We start from the raw sequence: 25,178 nt of genomic DNA on the forward strand, positions 1-25,178 counted from the left end.
TTCCATTAAATTATAATTGTAATATGTTCTATTTTATACCAATACGTATTATAGTTAAATTATTTTGCATCGTGCAAACATTCGTCAATTAATTTGAAATCATAATAAAATTGTTATACGACTGTATCTCCAAGTACCTATATTATAATAATTAATATAGGTACGTTAAAACAACAATATATATTTAAATGTAACTTTAACAATTATTTGCAATATTATATTATTAATAAATAAATTATGATATAGTTTCATGGATTATTATAAGTATACTAATAACTGCCATTCGTTTAATTGCATTTAACAATAGATTTATGAATTAATAGCATTTTATTGTTGCTGTAAACATTTGTGCTATATTTTTTATTTTTTTTTTAAACTTCGTGATTATTTTATGATAATACAATAGTGTATTGTATGAATTACTTACTTTAACATTTAATAATATATTTCCATTTGTCATGAATAGAGCTTTATTATAGGAGTTACATATTTTCCTTGAACTAGAAATCTTATCAATAAAATGACTAGATAAAAAACAAAGACTATAAATAAGTGAATACTGAATGTATTTATCTATATATATATACTATTGTTATAAAGAGGTACCTAAAGTTTGCTAGTTTGTGAGTTTGTTTGTAAGAAGCAAATAATCAGAAAAATATTGGAACTATGATTATTATTATCAGTATGTCAAAAATATCGTCTTTACACCAAATCAGAAAATCAAAAATAACGCAAATGTCTATTAGGCAACTAAATTTAATACAAATGCATTTGAACGAACAACGTAGTGCAAGGCGACAGTTGGTAAATATATTTGTTTAAATATCCGTTTTTATTTTATTCTCAATTATTTTAAGTGCATTTTACTTTATTTTTCTTAAGATTTGTGTAAATTATCGAGAAAAATTTTTTTTTAAATGTTATGTTTGTTTTATTTACATCATATCAGTTTAAGTAAGATATATTATTCTGCTTGTCTAACCAGTTTTCCATCATATTTCATTAAAATCATTATCATAACTTAATAACAATTATTATATTTTAAACATAATACTACGACAGTACCTAAATATAATATTATAGATACCTATGTAACAAATAAATAATAAATATATTTTTTACATATTATTAAAAATATTATTTTCTGATTTTTATATTTTTATGTGAATATTTGGAATTTTTTTATTCATTTTTATCTTATATATTTTCTAAGCACTAGACATGAACGTATAAATGATCATAATAGTTGTCTACAGATTTGTGTTTGAGAACTATCATGATGACATGAAAAATATACAAATTACACACAATTTAGATTATTACTGAAAGAAGATAATATTATCTCTAATGCCTATTGTTCTTTTTAAATGTATTTACAACTATTATAAGATATGAGTTTGATAAATACAAATTATTTTCGAAGTATATTTATTATTAAAAAATAATAGTTTAATAGTTGAAAATTATCTTACTGATATAAATATTCATTAAGTTTATAACGGCTTTTTATTCTAACCGACTTAATATACGGCTAATCAATAAATAAAATTGACGATAGTTTAGTTAAATATTGATTTTATGACAAAAAAAAAATATTAAAACGTAATTTAAAATGTTCTCATATTAGTCAATTAAATTAAAATTATAAAAATAGTATGACGTTCAATTATATATCCTTTATATATATATATAAAGAAAAGAGTTCCTTATAATATGTGACATTGTGACATTATGATTTCTGTTAGGATGATTATTTTCATTAAAATTTAATCGATTTACACAGCATAACAATTTTGAACAATTTAAGCTCCCAAAATATATTTACATCCTCTAATTTCTGGTTTCCATCATTCATCAATATTGTTGCAGGCAGAAATTTATATTTTCTATCAATATAATAGTATGGTTTATATTATTTGGCATTTATACTATAATATTATATTACTATATTGTGCTTTGATATATTATCATAATGCAGTTATAATGAAATTACCAATTACTACATGTTTTGCAATGCAATGTGCAAAAATAATTTTTACGAATTCGTATAAATAGTTAGATATACTGTTTAATTATACATATATTAGAATTAGATTAAATTAATATGTAAAAATTGTCATAGTATCTTTAAAAAAGCATCGATGTTTTCGAGTAAACAGGATTATAGAACGTATTATTGTTAGCTGCAAGGCCGTATGATTACATAAAGTAAAATGCTTAACAAGCTGTGACATATTAAACAGGACAATTAAAACAATTTTGTCGGTACTTAATTTATTATCAATGCAAATAACAGTCAAATGTAAATAGTTTAATGGAAAGAATTAAGTCAAACTTTTAGTATAATTCAGTTTTTAACAATTTATAATCCTTTCTAACTGTATTAAATAAGTCGCAAGTATGAATAACCTATTAATCTTTATTTTTTTTCAACTATCATATTATTTAATATTGTAATAATTTAAATTACCTACTTTTTAAATGTCAGATGTTTTATGTGTTAAAGGCCATCGACTCTAATGCAGTTATGTACATATATATCATGTTATACAGTACAAATAAATCGTATTAAATCTAAACTCAAAAATGAGGGACTTAGTCAAGCCCACACAGACACTATGTGTGTACTGAACTAAATGAAAATAATCGTATGAATATGCAATAATTGTGCTATAGTTCGAAAAAACATTAAGTACATAAAATATTTTATTATCAACTGCGGTTTTGGTATGATAGGACTATAATCACGAAATATACTGGTTATTAAGTATAAACGACTCATAATGAGTACCTAATCAATAATATTTATTATTTATTATTAATAACAATTAAAAATAAATAATACTGGATTGGTAAAATATCGATTATAATAGTATTATACAGAAATACTGTTCATCAAAATTACCAACTAATTAAATATAAAAATATTAAAGACATAATATTATTATACTCCGATTATAAAATAGGAAGACCTCACACTCGTTATACATTTATGACGGACACGCTAAAGCATGATGATATAATATATAATTGGTAGAGAAATAATTATAATCGTTTAAAAAATATGGAATCATTATAAAAATAAAATGATTATAATTATATATAATATCAGTGAATCCGACATTCAAAACTGACACTCAAATACTGTACGTGTTACTGTACATCATTCTATCTCATAAAAAACAAAACAAAAACCGACGGGATTTAAAATATAAATCGGACAAACTATATCTGATTAATTATGCTGACATGGTGTCGTCACCGGCTGGATTGACATTTTCGACTGGAAAACAATAATATCATTTCGTATCGCAACGATAAAAACGGATCAGTAAGTCGTGGAGAAAGTATTACCACACGACAGATGTTCGTCATCGTCGTAAAATTATATGATTTATCTGAATTCGATGACAAAATGTATATTTGATTAAAACAGTGCGATATATTTATCAAGCGAATTTGGTATACAATGTGGTTATGGTCGACGTCATAGTTTTCGAGTGTTATAGACATGAATGAGAACAGCGGTGGCAGTGGCCATACGACATAAAAACGCTCCGGGTGGCGGCGGTAGAAGTTGATTATAATTTATATAATTTATGTTTTTATTATACGCAAAATTATCGTGAGTTACGCGAACTTTTTATATCGTTTAATACATCTATCCAGATTTCATCGAAATCGTTGATTGGCAAAGCGTGCGGGCCGGATCAAAACATTTGTTTTTAAGTACAAGTCATTTAGAATGTAGATAATACGTACACTATACACACCCGTAGAACGGGCTACGGTATAACGACGTGCCATTTTGAGCGAGTCAAATGGTCTCAGGAGACGTATAAACAGAGCGTTTGCATCGGCAAAGAGTCGAGGGAAATACTTTAGCATAATGTGAAATAAACGGAAATAAAATAAACTTCGTCAATATCGTCGTATAATAAATGATTGAACGTTGAAAGGACAAATATAGGTGTTAAACAGTAAAACATATTAATATTATTGGTGAAATATAAATATCAGAGAATAATATTAATTTAATAATGATATCCATCTAGAGTGGAAAAACAAATTAACACTGAAATCGGTCACGATTATCATGATAATTGATAACCCATTATTTTTAATTAATTTATACAATCATACACACACGATTTTGTTGTAGTCAGTGATGGATAGCGAAAAAAAATTAGTATATAAATAATAAAAGTCCGACCGACGGATACCTTGACTTAGACGTCGTTATACGCGTGTGTACTTGTAACTTGTTACTGGTTAGTAATGTTTATATACTCTGAATATTTATACCTATTACTTTCGTCTGTAAGTTATTTCTACGGTATAGGAAACTTTTTATAGTGCATAATGATATGTCGATTTAACCAATAGACAAGAGTTTTGCGTTACCATACGAACGATTCGATCGAATCGACGCGGATCCTGGGCAATTCGCCCATCTATATTCGTCAGGTGCTTAGAAAGTACACTCACTACCCGCACACGTGCGAGTTAACTGAGGAAAATCAAGTAAAAAATCAACGACCGTTCCGTACAAGTATTGAAATCGACTTCAACAAAGACGCGAACAACAGTCGACGAGCACAAGTTTCGCAATGTTATCGTGACGTTTTGTCGTCGTAATAATAAAAATAAAATATTATAAAATAATAATATTATCTATGACAAAACATAATAATATTACAACGCTCCACACCGATAACACTATTCTGCGGTTACAATGTCATACCGATTCGTAGTGTCCACGCAATATTATTATCTATTTGTCTATAAATAACCGTTTCAACGACAATATTTGAATAATATTAAATATTATTTTATCATTTATCGCAGCTGCCCGCGCCGTGTCGTAACTCGGCTCGTTTTGTTATTTTTACGAACTCGGTACTCATATTTTTTACGGCCCGTATATTATTATTGTACGGTGTCACCCGGCGCCGCAGTTCCGACGCGGGTGACGTTTCGCTTTTTTGGCGCACCGAAGTCATTGACTTGAGCTCGTCGTCACAAAACCACGACGACCGTGTCTAGTGAATAGTGTAATGAATACGCCCCACGACTACACACGAGATCCGACTGCTTCCGTCCTAATAATATCATAATAACGTGCTCGTACGGGCAAATAACATCGTGTGCGGTGCGGACTCGCGACCGTTCCAATATTATTATTATTATCATTTTATATAATATTTTATATACGTATGATAATAGCGTAGAGGAAGTGCCCTCATATAACGTTAGAGGGGTGGGGGTGGAGGGGCGTTCCGCGTGCGACGGGAAAGAGAGCGCGTTCGATTAGCGAGTGTCGGTGCGTCGGTCGGGAGTGGGGAGCGGCGAGAGGGGGCCCGACGGACGGCGAACCGAAATCCCGCCGATATCGCCGGTCCGTTGCGCGCACACGACGCGAACATCGCGAACAGACAAACGCTCGCGCGACGAACCGAACGGCCGCGCTACGCAAACCGCTGCAGTTACTCCGCGCGTGACGAAAACCCGTGACGCCCGCCGCCGCCGCCGCCGCGGTAACGATAAGTGACATAATAATATTATCGTTACGGCAATATCGGCCGCGGAAATCCATCGAAACACACGTCGTCTGCACCTAATAACAATATAATACGGTAATTGGACGGCAACGTTTTTTACGAGGTACGCCGCGCGCGCGCGCAGAGATGACCGGCGGCCCGCAGTGGCCGCGAGTGTTCCGGACGGCGGTGCTGTTGCTGTCGCTGCTGTCGGCCGCGTCCGCGCGCTACCGGTTGCTCGTGTTGCACACCAACGACATGCACTCGCGGTTCGACCAGGTGGACGAGTCGACCGGCGAGTGCTCCGCGACCGACGGCCGGCTGTGTTACGGCGGTTTCGCGCGCCTCAAGACGGCCGTCCGCCGGGAACGCAGCCGCACCGACGCCGGTCCCGTCGACGGCGCGCTGTTCCTCAACGCCGGCGACACGTTCCAGGGCACGCCGTACTACTCGTTCCTCAGGTGGCGGGCCGTCGAGCGCATGGTCCGCACGCTCGGCATCGACGTCATGGTGAGTGCGCGCCCCCTCCCCCACCCCCGCACACGCCCTCTAACGACCGTGCGATCTTCGGCCACCTGTTCCTATCACACAGAGTCGTGTGCACGCGGAGACGAAGTTTTTCCGACGTTTTTCGCGGTCGACGCGTATAACAGTGTTGTTTGCAAATTATTATTTTTTTAACACTCTCTCTCTCTCTCTCTCTCTCTCTCTCTCGCTGTCGTTAGAAACGTATAAACTGTCGAAACGTTTTTAATCTCACCGGCATCATCCGCCTCGTCCGAGATGGATTACGGGACAGTGATGGTTGACGAGTCGTCCGGTGTCGCGGAGGTGTGTGCCGCGATGGGAAACACAAACACTTCGGACTCGGAGAAATATCGCTGCACAGTTCGATAAAGACGTATATTACTATATATAGATTATTTATACGATTGCTGCGGAGCAAAACGCTTTGACTCGATAATTCCAATAATACGGTTACGTCGGTAATGCTCAATAGCGTTTTTCGTTATACTCGGTTATAGACTTGATGTCGAATGGATTTTTAGTCCACGCCAATGGAACTTATGATTATTCACAGATTTGTTAATTTTCTCTGTACTCGACGAACCGGTGTGTGTGTGTGTGTGTATGGTTTTTATCAGTTTCGGTGTACTTATTACGTATACCAGTGCATTATGTAATGTATTTTGTTTTTATTGCTGTCGAATCCGATGAATATTAAATAGCATTAAGTGATTAGATCAATTTTCTGGTTGTGATGGTCATTGAATATCGTTATATTATATTGGATATTAATTGTTTCTTACGGATATTTCCTGGTTTTAAATTGTGCGCAGAAACGACCATAAACTAATCGGCTAAATGAGTTTTCTCGTTGGTTTTCAATACTGGTTTAGATATTAATATTATTTTATGTAACGATATTTTAATATTGTTTATTTTAACCTGGCCTAGAGTTGGCACTGGTTTCAAACTGATATTCAAATTTTTTCAATTTGGAAAGTTCAGTAACACTACGCATATTATTACCATATTAAATTTTCCATCGATATCAGTAAAATCTGCAAACTCAACTAACACTTGTAAAAGTTCTGGAAACAGACCTTCTGGTTAACAGTTTTGTTTATCTCACATTGCATAACCAGTGTCCATCACAATTATCATGTTACCGCTGAAATTTCAATACTCTTCATTTTCACATGTACGATTGATGACAAGTGACGAATTCCGATCGCTAGTATTGACTTCAGGTACACTTTATGTATCGCGGTCGAGTGTGTTGGATATAATATTATAGTCCCTATAGAAATGCAAGTCAAAGCGATTTTTTCACTCGCTGTTCTTTCATACTAATCATTTTTCTCATACACGCATTTTTCGAGTGTACTATACGCTATACGTGTACGTTTATAACAAGTACATTTTAATAATATGCGTGTATTGGCCATATTGATAGCAAAAATTTGATATAATAATTTTAATAGAATATACCTAAAAGAAACTCGATGAATAAATTATTGTCGACAGTATAATAGTAGAAAAAAAATTATGAACTCACGGGGAACTCAAACAGTTATATGTCCCATACACGTTTTATGTTACTAGAATAGACAAAATTAAATTATATTTTAACAAATACTATAAAATAGTCCATCAAATATATTTATTAAATATAATTTTATCAGCATTCCAATCCAACGTAGTTGCTTAAAAATCCCATAAAATTGACGAAATAATTGTATAATTTAATAATACAAGTAGGTACATATAATAATAAAATATACCTATATAACAATACAATGTTTGTATATTTGTTTATTTTTTATTTATGACGTTGTATTATATTATATATCTAATATATATAACTAATGTAATAATAATAATAGTTGTATTTAATTATTTTGATTTGTTACATACATAATATACGAGTATAATACAATATTGGTAGATACGCAATGAAAAATAAATTGAAAACCAAAACAAAACGTTTTTGTAAACGTAGTAAATTAAAACCTGATCTTATCCGACGTTGGCGATGATGTTATTAATATTTGTTTTACCCTTGCGCCCTGCAGAATACATACTTTACTCGTGGAATGATAGGTATAATACGTAATATTATGTACAGCACGTCTATGTGTATATTGGACGTAATTTTAATTTATAATATAACTAGGAACTCATTTTATATTCGAGAGCAATAACTTTGTCTCTCAAAAACCTTGGTAATTTAGATTAAGGCCGTTTTAAATTTAAATATATGTCATTTTATGAATAAATTGTTTTTTTTTCGTTTTACTTAAATCGGTTTAGAGTTTATACTCGAAACGGTATAACCACCCGGCTATTTAAAGCGTTTAGTAAATGCAAATTAAAAATTGCAAACAAAATAAACATTATTCATCATGTCTCAAACTCTGCCTTAGCAGGGTTATAAAGCGATTATCCCGTTGGAATTAAAGAATAATATAATTTAGTGTCAACTGAAACACTATTTTTTATACACAATTCCGCCGAGAAAAATACAGTCTTAGTAAATGTAGGTATATATAGCCCACTTTTAAATAAGTTAAATATTTATAATGAACAACTTGATGGAATTTAACACTATTTGTTCAAAACTTGAAGTTTTTGTATCTTTTTTTTTATCTTGCAGATAAATAAAATATTACTGAAAAAAATTCTAAGCAAAAAAAAGTCAAACTACCTTAGTTTTTTGATTACAACCTACTACCTAATAATATAAAATAAATATAGAAGATAGTCGTTTTTCAGATAAAATAATATGACTGGCCAAACAGTAATATTTTTATTTAAATCGCTACCTATGCTAGTAATTGAGGAAAAATTTGATTATAAGTATTAATTATTGTTATTATACTTAATATATAGTTAATAATAATATAATATATTCACTTTTTTTCCGCATTCCAAAAATGATATTTACTATATTAAACTAAAATTGATTAGTTCAATATAATATAAACACATCCAAAATAAAAGGAATTTTAAAATATATATTTAATATTCATAATATAATATAATATGAATGGTGATAACTGAATGTTTTAAAATAAATAAATTAATTAATAATAATATTACCTTTTGTATCTCAAAAAGAGGTATACAAAACACACGCATAATGTTATCAGTATTATCACTATATTTAATAAATTTAAATTATGACTACATTATTCAATAAAATATTAATTGAATTCTTACAGATGTTTAATATAATAAATATTATTTTCAACATAAAAGTAGGATGAATATAAATGAGGATTTTAATATATATTCATCAGGTATATTTTTTACTAGTTTATTTGAAATAACCACAAGCATTTAATTTTTAATAAGCGGATTAATGGACTATTTTTTTCGTGTTATTCCCATCTTCGTCATGTAAAAAAAAAATATTTTGAAAAATATTTATTTTTTAAATTTTCAAAATGATGAGTGTTTTCTATTTATGAATAATTCACGCAATACGAGTGTTAAAGTTTTTACTGTACTCAAAACTAATAGTACGATAGTACTCATAGCTAGCAAACCCATGAAACACAATACAATGTGTTATAGTCATTATTCATTAAAATGTTATTCGATATTTAGAAACAAAAACGTTTGTCACGAGTAAGTCAGTATGTTGAACCTCGAATTCCTCAGTACGCGTGTCATATAGTATAATTCTATAATGTGTACAGTATTTTATATTGTGTAATATGACTTAAATAGAACAAAATCATTATTAGTAAGTTTCAACATAGGTATATAGGAATGTTTTTATTAAATTTTGTATACAACTCAAGCATTTCTGTAGGCTGTGTGAAAACAATGTCAAAATAAATGTATTACTATTCTTCATAAGTAATAATGGATAACATATTATTATCATTATTAATTAATTATTGATATTGTACATAATATTATGTTTCAGTCTTTGGGAAATCACGAATTTGACGAAGGTGTGCAAGACGTTGCGTCGTTCATACGAAACACTAATATACCCATAGTTGCTTCTAATCTCGATCTAACCGACGAACCATTATTGGCTAATGAGCCGAATTTGATGAAATCTAAAGTTTTGATGGTGAACGGTCGCAAAATCGGAATTATCGGATACTTGACACCGGAGACAACAGTGAGTAATACTCAATATATTATATACATAATATGGCTGTTACCTGGTCATTTTGTAAAATTATATATTTTTCCACACACACCATAAGGTTACAGGTCGATAGGTACCTTTAATTAGTAAACAGTTAGTTTCACGGGATCGTGAAAAAATGTTTAAATAAATAATTCAAAGGGTAGGTGGGAAAAGAAATTCAACGCTCAACCATGCTTATTGGCTCCGGTTAGGTTAAGGTAACGTACCTATTAAATGCATAGTTATATATTATTATTATTATTATTTCAATCGTATAAAATTACATCTGTGAAACTTTTGTAAAATATACCGTGCAAAATTAATTAATAACTCTTAAAGACTGCAGAGAACGTAAACTAAAATAGAATATTTCAATTGTCACCGGTAAAGGAAAACGTAAAATAATTTTAATTAAAATAATATTCTCGTTGTGTTAAAACTATTATTATTACGTCAACGTTTTAGAAAACATCATTAAAACCTAACGGGGAGACAATACGGCTACGATGACGATATCAACACTGTGCAGTTCACGAAGAAAATATTACAGAACATTAGAACTGCAATAATAATTTACAATAATGCATAATATTAAACTGTGGGCGTTGTACGGTTTGGGTACTATAAAAAAATACGTTTACTGAACAACAATTATAATATTTTTTCGTAACATTTATATTTAACCGCGACAATAATAATCGATATAAGACATAACTCAGACACGACCGTGTTGTCACCTATATTGGCCGTCGCGCGTCGTCTCGTCAGGCCAACAGTCATGGCAGTATGTCGATGCTGTCGACCAGACCGGTTGACCGGCGGGCACGACCACGACACAACAAGCAATTATAAATTATTTAATCGTAAATTGCATCTGCATAACATGCAAGGTAAATAAGTTTGTCTAAGTGACTTTTGTCAGTGAGAAAATAATATGCACAGTGTCTGTTGTGATTCGACATATTTTACAAAACAGTGATAAATATGTAGGTAATCGCTATGCTTTATCTCGTCATTCAGTAAGCCGCTATAATGTATGTAATAAATTTAAACTCAATAATTATTCATTGCATAAAAATAAAAAAAGATTCTGAGTGAGCAAGTATATGACCTTTCAATTTATGATATATTTCTATTGCAATTAAAGTAATTCATAGTACAATCTATACAAGTACGTAAACTAGTGTAAAACAGTAAGTTGAGTTAAATTTTGCCGAAAACATTGGATTTATTATATTATTCTTGATAACTACGTACTATAATTTATAAAAGTATAAATTTAAAACATATTATTAATCTTATTAACTCTTTAAATCAATACAGACCAACAGTTTCAGACTAGAACAGTGTGAATAGGTTTGTGGTATAAATAGGAACTACAATTTTGTATAATATGAAATATAATAATTTATGTGAATGTTTAAAAAATGTCCACTAAATTTTTTTTAACTATAAAAAATAGTTATTCATCGTTTAAATATCTCATTAATCCGAACTTAAAATGGCTATAGAAAACTGTGTTTATATATTTTTAATGTTTTAAGTTTCAGTTTGAAATACTTAAGAGAATTCTTGAATTATTTATTTCTAAGTATACAAATTGAATATTTTATTTAAAATAGTTTGTAAATGTTATGAATTTTGTCAAAATTTGAACTTTCGTAATAATAAGTTATGAAGAAAAATCGTACCTATACTATATCTTTAATATTTTTAAATATTGATAACAAAACTTACGATGAGAAGTCTTATTTTAAATTTTCAAACTTTTAGACCGAATAAAACAACTTTTATCGACATTTATAGAGAAAAAAAAATAGACGATCTAAAATAACTATAAATTGCTCTAAAGGAGCCAATCTACTCTTGAAACTTAAAATCTAAAAAAGATAATTAATAAAAACCATAAAATTGTTTTGTATTGTAATACATATTTTGAACGCATTTTATTCCACTTATATGAATAAAAATAAAACATTTATGTCAGTTTATACATTAATATGCTCGTTGTGTTTGAATTTGTTCGTCTACGGTGTGCATAACTGAATGATATTCTAATCGGAAACAGCAATTTCTCGAACATTAAAAGTTAACTCACGTAAAAATTCTCATCCGAACGGTCGATTAAAACGTATATTTTGTGTTCGTATATTTTTTAAGACTATAGCAAAAGTAGGCAGAATGAAAATATTGCCAGAAATCCCGTCAATTACAGCTGAAGCAAGACGTCTTAAAAATGACGGAGTGGATATTCTCATAGCGTTGGGACATTCTGGTTTCGAAATGGACGTACAAATAGCCAGATACGTCGAGGACATCGATTTGGTAGTTGGTGGACATTCGAATACATTTCTGTACACAGGTGATTATAATACTTATTGTTGTAGTATATTTATAATATATACAGTATGGTAATTAATGTAATTAAGATAAAGTAGCCTCAATTCTAAATGTAGTGTGGATTTTTTAGTGTAGTTTTTTTCTTAATATAACTACATACTTATCTTCAAAGAAGTCTGAAAACCGTATATGTTTAAAAAGTTGCTGCATTTTTAAATTATGAATACCGTTTTAATTAATTTAAAACTCAGATGATTAAAAATTATATTTTTTAAATATTAACAATAAAATGTCCATTTTAGAATTTTGTAAACAATTGTTTGTCAAAAAAAAAAATGTATTCGTTTTTTTGTATACTATGGTAAAATTGATTGGTGTATTACATTGAAAATATATTACACTGAACTATCCGTATTACATTTAAGAAGTTCAGTTGCTGTTGCCAATAAATTTCTCACATAGTACATACTGCATTTTTTTATATAATGAATATAATATTATAAAATGGATATTATTACGGAGTCAGAATAGTATTGTATTATAGTTAAGTGTGCATCCTCGTCATACATTATTTAAAATATTTTATTATGATGAAATGTGTACAATTGTACGAGCATCTTAAATAGTTATATAGGGTATTATAAAGTGAATTATTATGATAGTAATACATTATTATAATATTAAAAGTAGTTTTTATCTTTTTAAGGTAATCCACCGGGTATCGATAAGCCTCTAGGCCCGTATCCTTATTGGGTGGAGCAACCAAACACTAACAGGAAGGTACCCGTTGTCCAGGCATATTACGCCACTAAATATTTGGGAGAATTGTGGCTGGAGTTCGACGAAGTCGGCGAAGTTGTCAAATGTCATGGAAATCCGATTTTATTGGATTCCCGTATCGACCAAGGTATAATCCCAGTATCCCACATATTGTATAAAGTTTTAAAGATACTTCTTAACATTAACACGATGTTACACCCGCATGTGTTGTCTCTGCCTTACAAACGTATAACATAGCAAATTTATTTCCTTTAGAGCCTGTTCTATGTTATTAATTTGAATACTATTAGAACGAATTAACGAATTATCAAAATTAAAGACAAGAATATTATCTATATTATTTCTTGTTGGTTTTTTATGATATTTTGATAATTATTGACTAATAAGTATGTATAATACTTAAACATAAAAATCTTCATAACTTGATAAAAAATTAAAGTATTGTTTATAGGTTTATAATAAGTTTTATAATATGCCAATTTGCTCTAATATATAAGTTAATAATACAAAATCGGTTCCAATGAAAATAAATTTGCTGTATAGTACGTTTGTTAAAAGGAGACCATACATGCTGGCAATAGTATTCTCTTATATGACTTGACGAGGTGAAATGAAGTTGACAATACGAAATTACAAAATTACTGTAAAATCATTCAAAAATGAATTCAATTTGGCCTACAGTACTTGGTGGATAAAAATATATTTATCAAATGCCATATTTACGAGTAAAGCTTTTTGGATATCGTCTCGAGCTTGTAGAGAAATTTCGTTCTACAACAAAAAATATCTATACATTTTACGAGTTAAACACAGCACTTCGTTGCCTGTACAAAATGCAATCGTGTTAAACTTGGTTGCTCAATGTTAACAGTTAGCGTGAAGATAAATACTATTTTTGGTTTTCTGATTTGGTGTATTATATGATAATCGAATATATTGAAATCGTTTATATTGTATAATAATTATTATAGATCTCGAAGTATTGAACGAAGTTAAGATAATGAGAAAATCTATCGATAACAAAACTCAAGAAGTGATAGGTTCGTCAAGCGTATTCTTAGAAGGCGCTAATGAATACTGTAGGTTCAAAGAATGTAACCTGGGGAATTTCATAATGGACTCTTTCGTACATTATGTGAGTAATACAAAATGCATAAATAAAATATAGTAAAAATAATAACAAAATAATAAAAACGGTTCATGTACAGAATATTCGAAATAATATTAAATCGTTTGACTTGTCCAAATACTGGACCGACGCACCGATATCGATAATACAAGGTGGCGGAATACGGACAAACATCAATATTGTTAACAGAAGGGGTAAGTTATACAATGAAGAACAAAATAGAAATAACTTGACATGTAATAGGTTTTATATGAGCATATTTTGTATGTGTGCGTTGTGTGTATTGAAGGTAACATCACTTTTGGCGATTTACTGTCAACGCTGCCGTTTCAGAATGATGTAGGTAAAATTACGACTAAGGGTTCAGACATTTGGACAGCTTTTGAGCACTCTGTTGAACGGTACAGCACAACGATGGGCAACGGTGAATTTCTACAAGTTTCAGGTAAACGAATTAAATTGGTGTAAAAAATATAAATCATATTTATGTAGGTACCTATAAAATTGTTTTCTATTTTATAACACAAAACATCTGTACAAATGTAATATGTTAGCGATAATATTATATCGATATTATATCGATACGCAGTGACGGTTTTTTGTAATCAAATACAAATTATGTACTTGCAATTATTACCGAGTTTACTGAATATGTTAACACATATTTTTTATTAACCAACAGGATTAAAAGTCGTGATAGACTTAGGTCGGCCTAGTGGCAAGCGCGTGCAATCTATTCACGCTAGGTGTGGAAATTGCATCGTTCCCATTTACGAGAAATTGGATTTGAATGGCAATTACACGATAATTATGAGTAAATATCTGGCAAAAGGCGGGGACGGCTTCTCATTCAAACAAGTGGTGAAATATCAGAGTTTTGGTGAGTATGGCGCAAATACTATGCATGGACAATATATTCCATTATTATTTTATTATCATTGTTAAATGTTCTGTATACGTGTGTTTATAAAATCAGCAACATCGGATTTTAACATCACAGAAGAAGAAATCCACGTGATGTCACCGATATGGCCGGAAGTCAGTGGTCAACGGATAGTGCTGCTCAACGTGGGAGAATTGAACAAGACACAGACGTCTAGCGGTGGAAGAAAACGTGTTTTGATACCCCTGTCGCACTTGACATTATTACTGTTGACGATCACGGTCACGTCGTGTCTGACAGACCGACTAATTACATTTTATTAATACGGTTTTTATAGCGTCGTGTACAATTTGCTCACGAACAATATTATATTTTGTGATAATATTTTTTTACCTCCTAAGTATGAAGAATTAATAACGGCGAAGACATCATCTTATTCGATTAATGGCCACAACAGTATTGTTTGAAAATATACTTTTCTTTCGCGGAAGATCGAGAATTAAAATTAATTAAGTGCCAAAATTATAATAAAGTCGGTCTGACGAGTATACACGGCTTGCACAGTTGCATGTCTATAAAATTTTATATTTTATGTAAAACTTGATATATATATATAATTATAATATGTGTATACTGTGTATAAAGTGCCTTATGGAAAATAAATCGATAAAACGTGTATGAAGAGTGGACAAAAAATTACATACGTAAAGTGTGAACTACACGAGAGTACGTGTACCTATATAGCTATAAAACTCACGTGCATTTACGTTACGTATAATGTAATATAATTTACGATATTTAATACAATTTTAATAATGATTTTTTACGGTTTTCACTTTTTTTTTATACACTTGTTAATAAATTATTTAATAAACGATCCTTTACGCACGTGCCTGACTAATTTAATAGTATTAATAGTTAATACGTCTGTGTGAACTATGCATATCGTAAAATCAAACGATTTTCTATTATACATTTATTATTAAATTTAGTATAATGATATTATTCATGTCTAATATTAATCTTAATCTTATTAATATTAGGCACATAATATGATTATAGTTATTATATGCCGAAAATCGGATTATATATTATATTATGATAATTTGTTTTTGTCATATATATTTTTAATTGGTCTATGATCAGAATATTATATTTTTTAGATTGATACCTTTTTATTGCGGACTATACATATATATATATATATGCCAAACGATTTTGGATTTTAGAATAATTAAATTAATTTTAATATAATACTATATCTATATTATCGTGGTTAAGCTATTTTTTCATATTATTTTCAAATATTATGTTCTGACGAGCAGACGACGTCATTATCACAAAGACCATAAATTACGTGTGTCGGCGATACGGGAAGTTTATACCGGGTGGGAATACCTTTAATACAGCCAATTTTCTAGTCTAGTGCAGACGCGGCGATAGAATACAAAATTTATAAATTGAGAATCGAGATGGATGATGTTCAACAGTTGACACGTGCCGTGCAGGTCCACAATAACGATCTAAATCTAAAGGTCTTGGAAATAAAATCGGTTTATACATCATATAGGTACAGTCGTCTATTTAGACGACAATTGTATTATATGAGAGCATATGATAGTTAAAAACCTACAGTATTGAATAAGCTAATAATTTCTCACCGTTGGGACGAATTTAAAATAACAATTATTTTTGGTTGTCTTACAAGATCACCAATCCGAGTATTATTCGTATTTGTAACGCAACGATGATAATGTTCAAAATACGAGGTCGTGGTTGTGGCATGCGATGAATATTATTAGTGTTATTATTAATATGAGGAGTTATACTAAAGTTTCTATATAATATTCCCTCGGGAGTGTATAAGCTTATACGTTTGATATTGTATGTTGTTATTTCCACCGCCGTTTCAAGTCTGATAAAGTGATAATGATAATAATAATAATAATAATAATAATCGTAATAATAATAATAATAAAAATAATAACAATAATAATAAAAATATAAACTTAAATAACAAACATAATAATATTAGTCAATAGTAGTGATAATAATAATAGTCATTAGTAATAATAATAATGACATTACTCTACCTGTATACATCTCTAAAACATTACAGTTTGCAAATACTTGATAAAGTTTTAGACGAATGATTGAGTATACTTTACGTGAACAAAAAATGGTTAGATTTTTCCATCGAAAAATAATATGGAAATGAAATTGTTCTTGTTTAGAATAACTACGTCATATTTATGAAAATTTGCATTAATAAATGAAAATAGATTTCTTCAAGTTAAAATTAAATTGAAATGAAGTAGACAAGCATATTATATTTTAGTCAATAGATCTAATTTTAAGTGCGCGACGTAATAATGTACGAAATGGTTTTCAACAATCTTTCATTAATTGTCACTATTTATTTGAGTTAAGAGTAAATAAAAAAAATAAACTATAAACTTAAACTATAAAAAAAAACTAATACGTCAATTTCAGTTTATTTAAAAAACATGAAATAGGTACCAGAGTCATATAAAATATAATGATACGGTGCATTGGTGCTATATGATAACTCTATTGATTATAAAATTTATATTATTCATATAAAATAATTTAATCATAATAAAAACGAGGAACGTAAGGCACACCGTATAAGAAGATAATATTATGACCAATAAAATACCATGACATTTATTAATGGTCAAAACGAAAACATAATAGTATTGTGTATTGACATACCTACATACGTCTCTATAACTATTTTCAGAATATTCTTTGTTGTGGATTAGTTTTTGAACGAGGTAGGTTCCATCATCGTTTTTATGTTTAGCGACTTTGATGTTGTTCCTTTGGAGCATTAGGAGATTATATTTTAAGGACATATTTTATTCAAACTTAAACACTTTATATATATATTTAAAACACGGCCATAAGGGTATAATATGCGTACTTAATGCTTACTGCCAATAAAGTAAAAAGAAATACCTAATAGTAAAAAAAAAGTACACAGTTAAATATCGTGTTAAGACTTATTGCACTTCAATAATTCCGTAGTTATATAGTCGTGTTAATATAGCCTAATAAATGACGATACTAATATGGTAATGTGTGCACTGTATAGTTAAAAGCATAACCTTAAAATATGAGGTCGTGCAACTAGTTAATCACTGCAGCGCCCATAAATAGATAAACATTTTAGTAGGTATACATTTGTTTATTATAAAATACAATGAAACGTATTATCGTTAAAGTTATAGATGAGATAAAGTTATAAAATATGATATTATGATTACTATAATATATTAATATTAGAACATTGTACATTAAATAACGTAAAAAAAAAAAAAAATAATGTTTTTAATTCAAAATTTGTAACCATTGTGTTACAATGAATAGTTTTTAGATTTTATAATGATTATATAATAATTTATTATAATAGTTTAGAACTTTACCCTACGTCATAACGATAACTTTAATATTATAATTTCAAAGAGTCAAAACGTATAGCTACCAAATCGGATAACAAGAGGTAATACAGGTAAGTTTTCCGACCTAATATTTTAGGTCAGGGATCTAAAGTTTAATTCCTTGTACCAAAAAAATGAAAATGAAAATAAATACAATGCCTATTCCTAAATTAATCTAACATTTTAATTAATAATGGTTTTAAACTTATTCATATAGAGATTCATAGAAATTAACACTGTTCAAATTTTGTATAGGAAAATATTTACAATATTTAAACTTCTTTAATATAAATAATTATGAATACATAACATTTTATAAAAAAATATTTACAAATAAAATATATTTCACATGATATAGGTATTAGGTATGAATACATTTTAAATTATTACATTAAAGATTATAATTGGCCAATATACAAAATATGATGAATTATTAACTATGGACACTATTCTTATTAAATGAATAATAAAATTTATTTATTTATAATTTTATTTATTATAAAATTTTGACTTACTAGTTATTTTTTACTGGTATGTAAAATGACTCTTAAAGTCTGGTGTGTGTTACTTGGATGCATGCCGTTCTAACAAACCAAACGGATAATTTTTTTTTATATAATATTATAAATCCATAAAATGTACTCTGCGAGTCGAAATATTATAATATTATACCATAATGATCGTATTCCAATATTTTCTATTATTATTATAGGCACAATATGCAAAGATCCACGACGTGTTTTGAGGAGTTAAAAATCGATTATAACGATATCAATCATTCACCTTTCCTATGACGTGCGATATACAGTTCCCCTGGGAGTGTCGTGTATTGGTGTGATACCACGGGTGGGCCACCGTGTTTTGACGTTTTTCTACGATATGGATGATACAGAAAACCGGGAAAACACGGTGGCCCACTCAGTATAGTTTTATAATTCATTTTTGTTTTGTTTTTTATGCAGAAGCGAAGACAGTGGCAGATGCAATTAATATTTCCGTAGGTTACAGTTATACTGTACAGTCTTCGATTATTATTATTATTATATTATTTTATCATAATTTACTACAGACTAAAATATTATAGTTTCGACTAATTTTGAATTGAATTATTTTGTAAAACGTTTAATTAGCTATATTTGTGAATACCTATTTTGGGTTAAAGCGCGTCTATAATAAAACGAGAAAAAGACACGCAATGATAGTGATAGCTGAAATGGAGGATGATTTTTTTTTTTTACCTTTGACGTTTCAATTTCAATCCATAGTATAATATTATGTTCAAATATTACATAATATATCCAACAGGTAGGAAAGGTTAGGTTGGTGATGTCATAAATATATAAGCTATGGATAGGGATCCAGGAACAGTTTAAAACCGCAGCTTATGTAACTTATATATGCATAAAGTACACATATTATAGTATATATTATGTGGGGAGCCAATAGTTATACTTATATACTAGGTCCTTGTATTGTACATGAACGGCACGTATTTTCTACGAGCTGGTATTTCACAGTAATATTTTCACAGGCGCCCTTAGCGTAGATAAAATAATAATATGCACAGAGATGGGATATCGTGTTCCGCAGTAGTTAGTATAATGCTAAATAAATTGCAACAAAACCATTACGTCCAATATTATATTATTGCATCGCGCCTAAGAGTTTGTCTGTTGTTTTATTAATAAAAGAGTAAATACGAACACGAATATATAAATAATATAGATCAAATTCACAAAGATAAATTAATTTCACCTGAATACGAATAAAATTGTTAAAGAACTAAAGATGAAATTAATTCATAAATTGTCTAAGAAAAACAGTTAGTTTAAAATATTTTTAAGCAAAAATTTTAACAATTATACATAAAAAAAATAAATTAAATACCTTATAGACGCTCGACGCTCAATAACATCATAATATGATAGGCATATATTAAATATCATCAAAAACATGCTCTTACTATTTTCTTAAGAATTTATTAAATACATAAAACTATAAAAGTCATAATTCAAACGAGTTGCTAGTTGTTTAGTTTATAGAATTCAAAGTATTTAAAGGGCGGAATTATAGTGGACCAACATTTTGCAAGGTACCTCCACACGGCTCCCCACTTCTTTCCGACCATAAAAACTTTAAAGACTTATAAAGTTATAGCTAATATTAACTACTTGTACAAAATCAATTTTTATATAGGTATTGAAGTTTTCATAAAATACTTTGCATCAAATATTTTTTTTAAACATAATTAGTTTTCAGGCCATCTGTTACAAAACTGAATAATGAGCTTAATTGTTAAAGTAAATAATTTGACATTAAATTTAGTATTAATAATATTATTTAAAACAAAAAAAAAAACACTAAAACTTTCAAGATAATGATCGTTTATTATAAAATTAATCATCCTAAATCCATATGTGCTTTTTACTTTTGTTTGTTAATTATAATATATTAAACTATATATTATAGATAATTTAAAATTGTATTTATGTATGTAACAGTTATACGAATAAATTGAATATGATTCTCTATTCTACAATACTGATCCTCTGTAAATATATATATATATATATATATGAAATTAGAAATATTGCAAAAGTATATTATTCTGTTGAGTATATTACGAATACCTCTAATAAAGTGATAATATTATGTAAATGCAAAAAAAACCAAATAATATCAATCATCGCGTTTAATAAATAGGTACTTAATACTATTTAGTAATTATTAAATATTTGTCAATAATAATAACATAGAACAACAATATATATATAATATACATATTGCAAAAAAAAATCAATAAAATGGTTTTTTTTTTTTAATTAAACAAACCAGATTTTTTTAAATATGTATTTATATTTTAAACGAGGGTGAACAAATATACATATATATTGAAAGTGATTTATAAATACGGGTATGTATAATATTATATATACTTTTTTTTTGTTACACAGGTAAGCCCGAGGGTCGTTTTAATAAATTTAAGATTTATTTACTTTGTTATAGCAGGTGATTATTTTAAAAGTGAAAATATTAAAGTGTGTTGATTAAAAAGCCAGGTCTGAATATATTACATACATGTATGTTTTCAATTTCAGAGTTATTTTGAATTTTAAACGTGGTATGTGTGCTATTCACTAAAATTGAACACTAAAGTGTAAAGGTACTGTACTTCTAAGGTTTCATCTTTTTCCTTTCAAAGTATAAAGGGTTGGATTTTGTAATTTTGAAATAAAAAATAAACACCACCTACATGAAATTTCCTATCTTTTGAGGTGAAATATAAAAAGATCAGAGTACGGAAACAGTGTAAGACTGAACAGGGATCAAAAGGAAATGAAGCTGACATAAAATGAAATAACTGCTTTTTCAATCTTCCTGGAATCTAAGATAATAGTTTTAAATTACATTGTCTTGAGTTTTTCTCTAGTAAAGTTTACTATATTTTAACTAAAAATGTGTATCAATAATATCAATTTGTTTATCGTTGTCATATTATGATCATCTTAAGACAATACTATTTATTTTTCAATTAGAATAAAAAAATAAGCTCGTTAAAGAACTTGATAAAAAAAAAATATATAAACATAATAAAATGAAAATACAGCTTTTGAATAATAATATGTGAATATTAAATAATAATAAAAATATATTTAATTTTAATTTAAAAATACAAAACTTGTGACACTCTAATTTGAAACATATTGCGGAACAAGGCAGTTGTTTTAATGACATATTTAATTTCATTGATCGTTATTTTTAAAGTCAGTTTATGTATAGATTATTATATAAAAAGTTCTAGATATGTATCCTTTATAAATATTTAAATGTTAACATAGAATGTATACAGTGTAAGCTACAGAGATTTAGTTTATCTATAGTACATTAGATTTCTTTTAGAGAGGTTTTTAAGCAGTTTTCGGAAATTCAAAAATTGTTCTTGAGTAAATCAAAGTAGGTACATTTATTATTATTATTTTTTTTCGGTTTATTCATATTTATCTAGAATTTTTTTTTAAAATATTATATAACAATGTCGATTTATATTCAAGAACATCAAACCTACTTGCCGAGTATTAAACTCAAACTCCAGTGAGGAGATATTAAAAAGATTTATAAAATATATTTGAATAGATCGGCCTCATTTTTTGCATTTTTTTTTTCTATCAGACGAAACACGAGAAACGCATTAAAGCCATCACATAGTCACTAAACAAAAAGAGAGAGAGAGCGAGCGAGAGAGAATCGAAAAAGTAAGACACAGTGAGAGAGAGAGAGAAAGAGAGAGAGAATTTCATTCGAATCGACTATATAGTAATATTTCACTTACCTTAAAATTATTTTTCCGTTCACACACGTGCAGCGGCAGTGGGGCTTTCGAATCGGACGGCGTACACAATCGTTTTCAACGACAACAGCGACGACGACCGCGTCAACCGAGACAGCGAGCAGCGATAGCACCACCACCACCGGCAGCAGCAGCACCAGCACCAGCACACCACCAGCACACCACCAGCAGCAGCAGCAACAGCCGGCCGTGTTTGGTGGACGCACGCGGAACACACGACGGCGGGACACGACGGGACGACGTCATTTCCCGGAGAGAGCACTTTCGGCACGCGCATTCCCGTCGGCGCTTTCCGGAGACCGATTCGCCGCCGTCGCCGCCACCACCGCCGGCGCGTACAACAACAAATCACCAGCACCCCACCACCACCACCACCACCACCACCACCATCACCGCCACTCGCTGTTCCACGCGCCCACCAATACCACCGAACCCTTCCCGCATCGAGACCCAAACCACCACCCTCACGGCCGACCATCACTCCGACCCCACCGACCCACGAGCCCCGGCCACATCCCTCCGCACCGCCAGAGTCATCGAGTCGACTGCGTCGCTGCCGCCGCAGGTGCGTGGTACAAAGGTTTCGACGTGGAGCGGGGCGGGGGGCCAGGGGGAGATAGTATAGCTGTAATATACCCCCCACCTGTACGTAATATAATTACGCGGTGGTAATATCATTGCGAGTGAAACGTCAAACGATCGTGTTTGTATTAGTGACGATAAGGAACGGATAGTCTTTGATAGATAAGTCCGAACGAGATGGAGCAGAAACCCACGAACCGCGGCCGGAGGGATGTGCAGAGTTTAAGTTCTAAACGTCACGCACGCGGATCTAATCGCACGGAGACGGGATTAGAGTCACGAGCGTCGTCGATTTTAAGGGGCAAAGCACACCCGGTCGCGCCGGTCGCAAAAAAATCGAACCGTTAGGTTGCGACCCTTTCGGACCAATTATTTTGACGCGGGGAAATCGTCGGTTTAGATAAATATTCACGATATTCAGTGCCATTCGTTAGCTATTTGTTATGTATATGAGTTGGTAATGCTTAGATCGTTATAAAATATTGTTACGCAGTGTTTGAGTGCAGTAAAATACTTTTAATTATTTTATCCCAATAATAGGTACTGTCGGGAAAACAAAACGATCGTGAAACTATAATATCACTATTGGAGCTATTCGATTTATATATACTATACAGAACCGAAGATACTCGATAATAGTAAAACGTTTTGTATTTAGTGTTGTTTCGTCTTACGCTTCACCGAATTCTACTCATATATTATAGACACAGCGGATCCAGCTGCAATAATAATATTATAATAACGCTGTAAGTCTAGTTTACTCGATACATATATCCGATAATATATGTACATATTATAGCCTCATAGGTAATATAATATGATGATCATATTTTACGAATAATACGAAACAGCGATAATGTACGAACATTATATTTTTATAATATGCATAAAACATAATAAATTTATTGAATTCTATACGTCCCGTGACTATATTTTTACTTAGGATTATCATTAAACGTACATAATATAGACAAGTTATATGGAAACGCGATGGAAATAAAACCATAAATTAACGTCGTAGAAGTGTATACAATTTTTATTTGGTACTTCTATACAGTAGAAAGATACAAAAAATAATATGATGATAACGTGTGTATTTCCGTGTCGGGAAACGAGTGTTGTGGTTCGGATCGCCGGAGGATGTACAAATCCTCGTCCGAGACTTATTTCGCCGAAACGTCGTCTTTCACGTCACCACATATTATTAAGCATATTAAGCGCACTCGCGGACGGCCGTAAGATGAACCTCGAGAGGACTTGCCACGCGTTACGGTTGTAAGACCGATGACCATGAGAAAATATTATGGTTAGCCGCCTGTTGCGGCCCGCGGGTATACTGTGTATACACTATGCACCATACCCTAAATGTACAACGATATGGATGGAGGTCGTCTCGACCAAGCTTACTTACGACCGTGGTTGTTGGCGTACGAATATCTCGAGTGTGTGGAA

At 30.5% G+C, this 25,178-nt stretch overlaps 3 protein-coding genes across 3 annotated transcripts in view; 2 read left to right on the forward strand and 1 right to left on the reverse strand.

The window, feature by feature from the left end:
* The window catches only part of LOC132919840 (uncharacterized), a 249,795-nt gene extending 226,398 nt beyond the window's left edge, over positions 1 to 23,397 (reverse strand). The window contains exon 1 of the mRNA XM_060981725.1: positions 23,127 to 23,397. The gene's annotated coding sequence lies outside the window, so the exon portion shown is untranslated. The remainder of the gene's footprint in view (positions 1 to 23,126) is intronic.
* LOC132921189 (protein 5NUC-like) lies at positions 5,400 to 16,220 on the forward strand. Its single transcript, XM_060984061.1, has 9 exons — positions 5,400 to 6,053; positions 9,985 to 10,188; positions 12,361 to 12,562; positions 13,247 to 13,447; positions 14,292 to 14,455; positions 14,529 to 14,643; positions 14,739 to 14,894; positions 15,132 to 15,329; positions 15,426 to 16,220. The coding sequence occupies exons 1-9, from the start codon at positions 5,691 to 5,693 to the stop codon at positions 15,653 to 15,655; spliced, it is 1,833 nt and encodes a 610-aa protein (XP_060840044.1). The 5' UTR covers positions 5,400 to 5,690; the 3' UTR covers positions 15,656 to 16,220.
* Positions 19,676 to 23,816, forward strand: LOC132918921 (SKI family transcriptional corepressor 2-like). The gene is made up of 2 exons (XM_060980280.1): positions 19,676 to 19,717; positions 23,160 to 23,816. Exons 1-2 carry the CDS (start codon positions 19,676 to 19,678, stop codon positions 23,814 to 23,816), a joined length of 699 nt encoding a protein of 232 aa, XP_060836263.1.
* The last annotated feature ends 1,362 nt before the right edge of the window (positions 23,817 to 25,178 follow it).

The sequence above is a fragment of the Rhopalosiphum padi genome, chromosome 2, assembly GCF_020882245.1.
Source record: "Rhopalosiphum padi isolate XX-2018 chromosome 2, ASM2088224v1, whole genome shotgun sequence".
NCBI classification, from domain to species: domain Eukaryota; kingdom Metazoa; phylum Arthropoda; class Insecta; order Hemiptera; family Aphididae; genus Rhopalosiphum; species Rhopalosiphum padi.

What these genes read in the sequence shown, in the direction of transcription:
- LOC132921189 (XM_060984061.1), top strand. Translation starts at nt 5,691, where the DNA reads ATGACCGGCGGCCCGCAGTGGCCGCGAGTGTTCCGGACGGCGGTGCTG. An exon ending in ACTTGACACCGGAGACAACA is followed by an intron (nt 10,189 to 12,360) that starts GTGAGTAATACT and finishes ATATTTTTTAAG; the next exon opens with ACTATAGCAAAAGTAGGCAG. An exon ending in TGAATTTCTACAAGTTTCAG is followed by an intron (nt 14,895 to 15,131) that starts GTAAACGAATTA and finishes ATTAACCAACAG; the next exon opens with GATTAAAAGTCGTGATAGAC.
- LOC132918921 (XM_060980280.1), top strand. Translation starts at nt 19,676, where the DNA reads ATGGATGATACAGAAAACCGGGAAAACACGGTGGCCCACTCA. An exon ending in AAAACACGGTGGCCCACTCA is followed by an intron (nt 19,718 to 23,159) that starts GTATAGTTTTAT and finishes ACACACGTGCAG; the next exon opens with CGGCAGTGGGGCTTTCGAAT.